Source organism: Numida meleagris, unplaced genomic scaffold, assembly GCF_002078875.1.
Source record: "Numida meleagris isolate 19003 breed g44 Domestic line unplaced genomic scaffold, NumMel1.0 unplaced_Scaffold2585, whole genome shotgun sequence".
NCBI classification, from domain to species: domain Eukaryota; kingdom Metazoa; phylum Chordata; class Aves; order Galliformes; family Numididae; genus Numida; species Numida meleagris.
In genome coordinates this window covers 1-1,021 of record NW_018364383.1, presented here as the reverse complement: position 1 = coordinate 1,021, position 1,021 = coordinate 1, and the positions used below count along the sequence as shown (strand labels likewise).

The 1,021-nt window shown below is 69.2% G+C and overlaps 1 protein-coding gene across 1 annotated transcript; it reads left to right on the top strand.

Annotated features, from left to right (window-relative positions):
- Nucleotides 1-56: 56 nt before the first annotated feature.
- LOC110390975 (histone H3.3-like) lies at nucleotides 57-1,016 on the top strand (the record flags this gene model as incomplete). Its single annotated transcript, XM_021382608.1, has 2 exons — nucleotides 57-676; nucleotides 887-1,016. Coding segments are annotated over exons 1-2 (258 nt in total), but the record flags the coding sequence as incomplete, so codon positions are not given.
- Nucleotides 1,017-1,021: the final 5 nt, after the last annotated feature.

Sequence of the window (1,021 nt, the reverse complement as noted above, 5' to 3'; positions counted from 1 at the left end):
GGGGTTTTAATCTGGGGGGGGGGGGGGGGGGGCTTGGGGGGGGAACCGAGGTCGCCTGAGGAGAGGTTGCCCTAAGTCCCGCCTTCCGTGTATGGCCGGCCGCTGATTGGTTGCGGGGAGCGGGGGCGCCGATTGGCTCCCGCCGCGCGGAGCCGCTAGAGGTGATAGGCCGAGGGGAGTGTCAGTCGTCGCGGCGCGGCTGATTGGCTCCCGCTGCGTGGCGCTGCGGGAGAGGATAGGCGGAGGGGAGTGTCAATCTGAGGGGAGAGCGGGCGGGGCGGCCCCGCTTCTGGCGGCTTACAAACGGATTGGCCGCGCGCCGGCAGCCAACCAGCGAGGCGTTGCGCCGGCACGTGGCCCCGCGCGCCCAATCAGCGTTAAGCGCGGTCAAAAAACATGCCGCGGCGCGAAGGCCTCTGGGAGTTGCAGTCCAACGCGCTGAGGGGACGGGGCGGCCTAAGCATGGCGGCGAGGCGCGAGGCCTCGAGGCGGTGGGTCGGCGGTTTAACGGCCTTCTCTTCCCCCGCAGCCCCTGAGGAGCGGGCAACATGGCCCGTACCAAGCAGACGGCCCGCAAGTCCACGGGCGGTAAGGCGCCGCGCAAGCAGCTGGCCACCAAGGCGGCCCGGAAGAGCGCTCCGTCCACCGGCGGCGTCAAAAAGCCGCACCGATACCGGTACCGAGCCGGGGGGCGGGGGCTGAAGGGCCCCGTGTGGGCCCAGGCCGGGTAGGGGGAGCATTTTGGGGTCGGGGTTAGAACAGGAGGGTGATACGAGCCCTGTATTGCTGATGGAGCCGCTCCCCCCCCGCCTCAGGACGTGGGGGGGGGGGTTGGGATTGGGGATTTTTGGGGCGGTTTCCCCCATTTCCGTGCGGTTCATTCCAGGCCCGGTACGGTGGCGCTGAGGGAGATCCGGCGGTACCAGAAATCGACGGAGCTGCTGATCCGTAAACTGCCCTTCCAGCGCCTGGTGCGAGAGATCGCCCAGGACTTCAAGACCGACCTGCGCTTCCAGAGCGC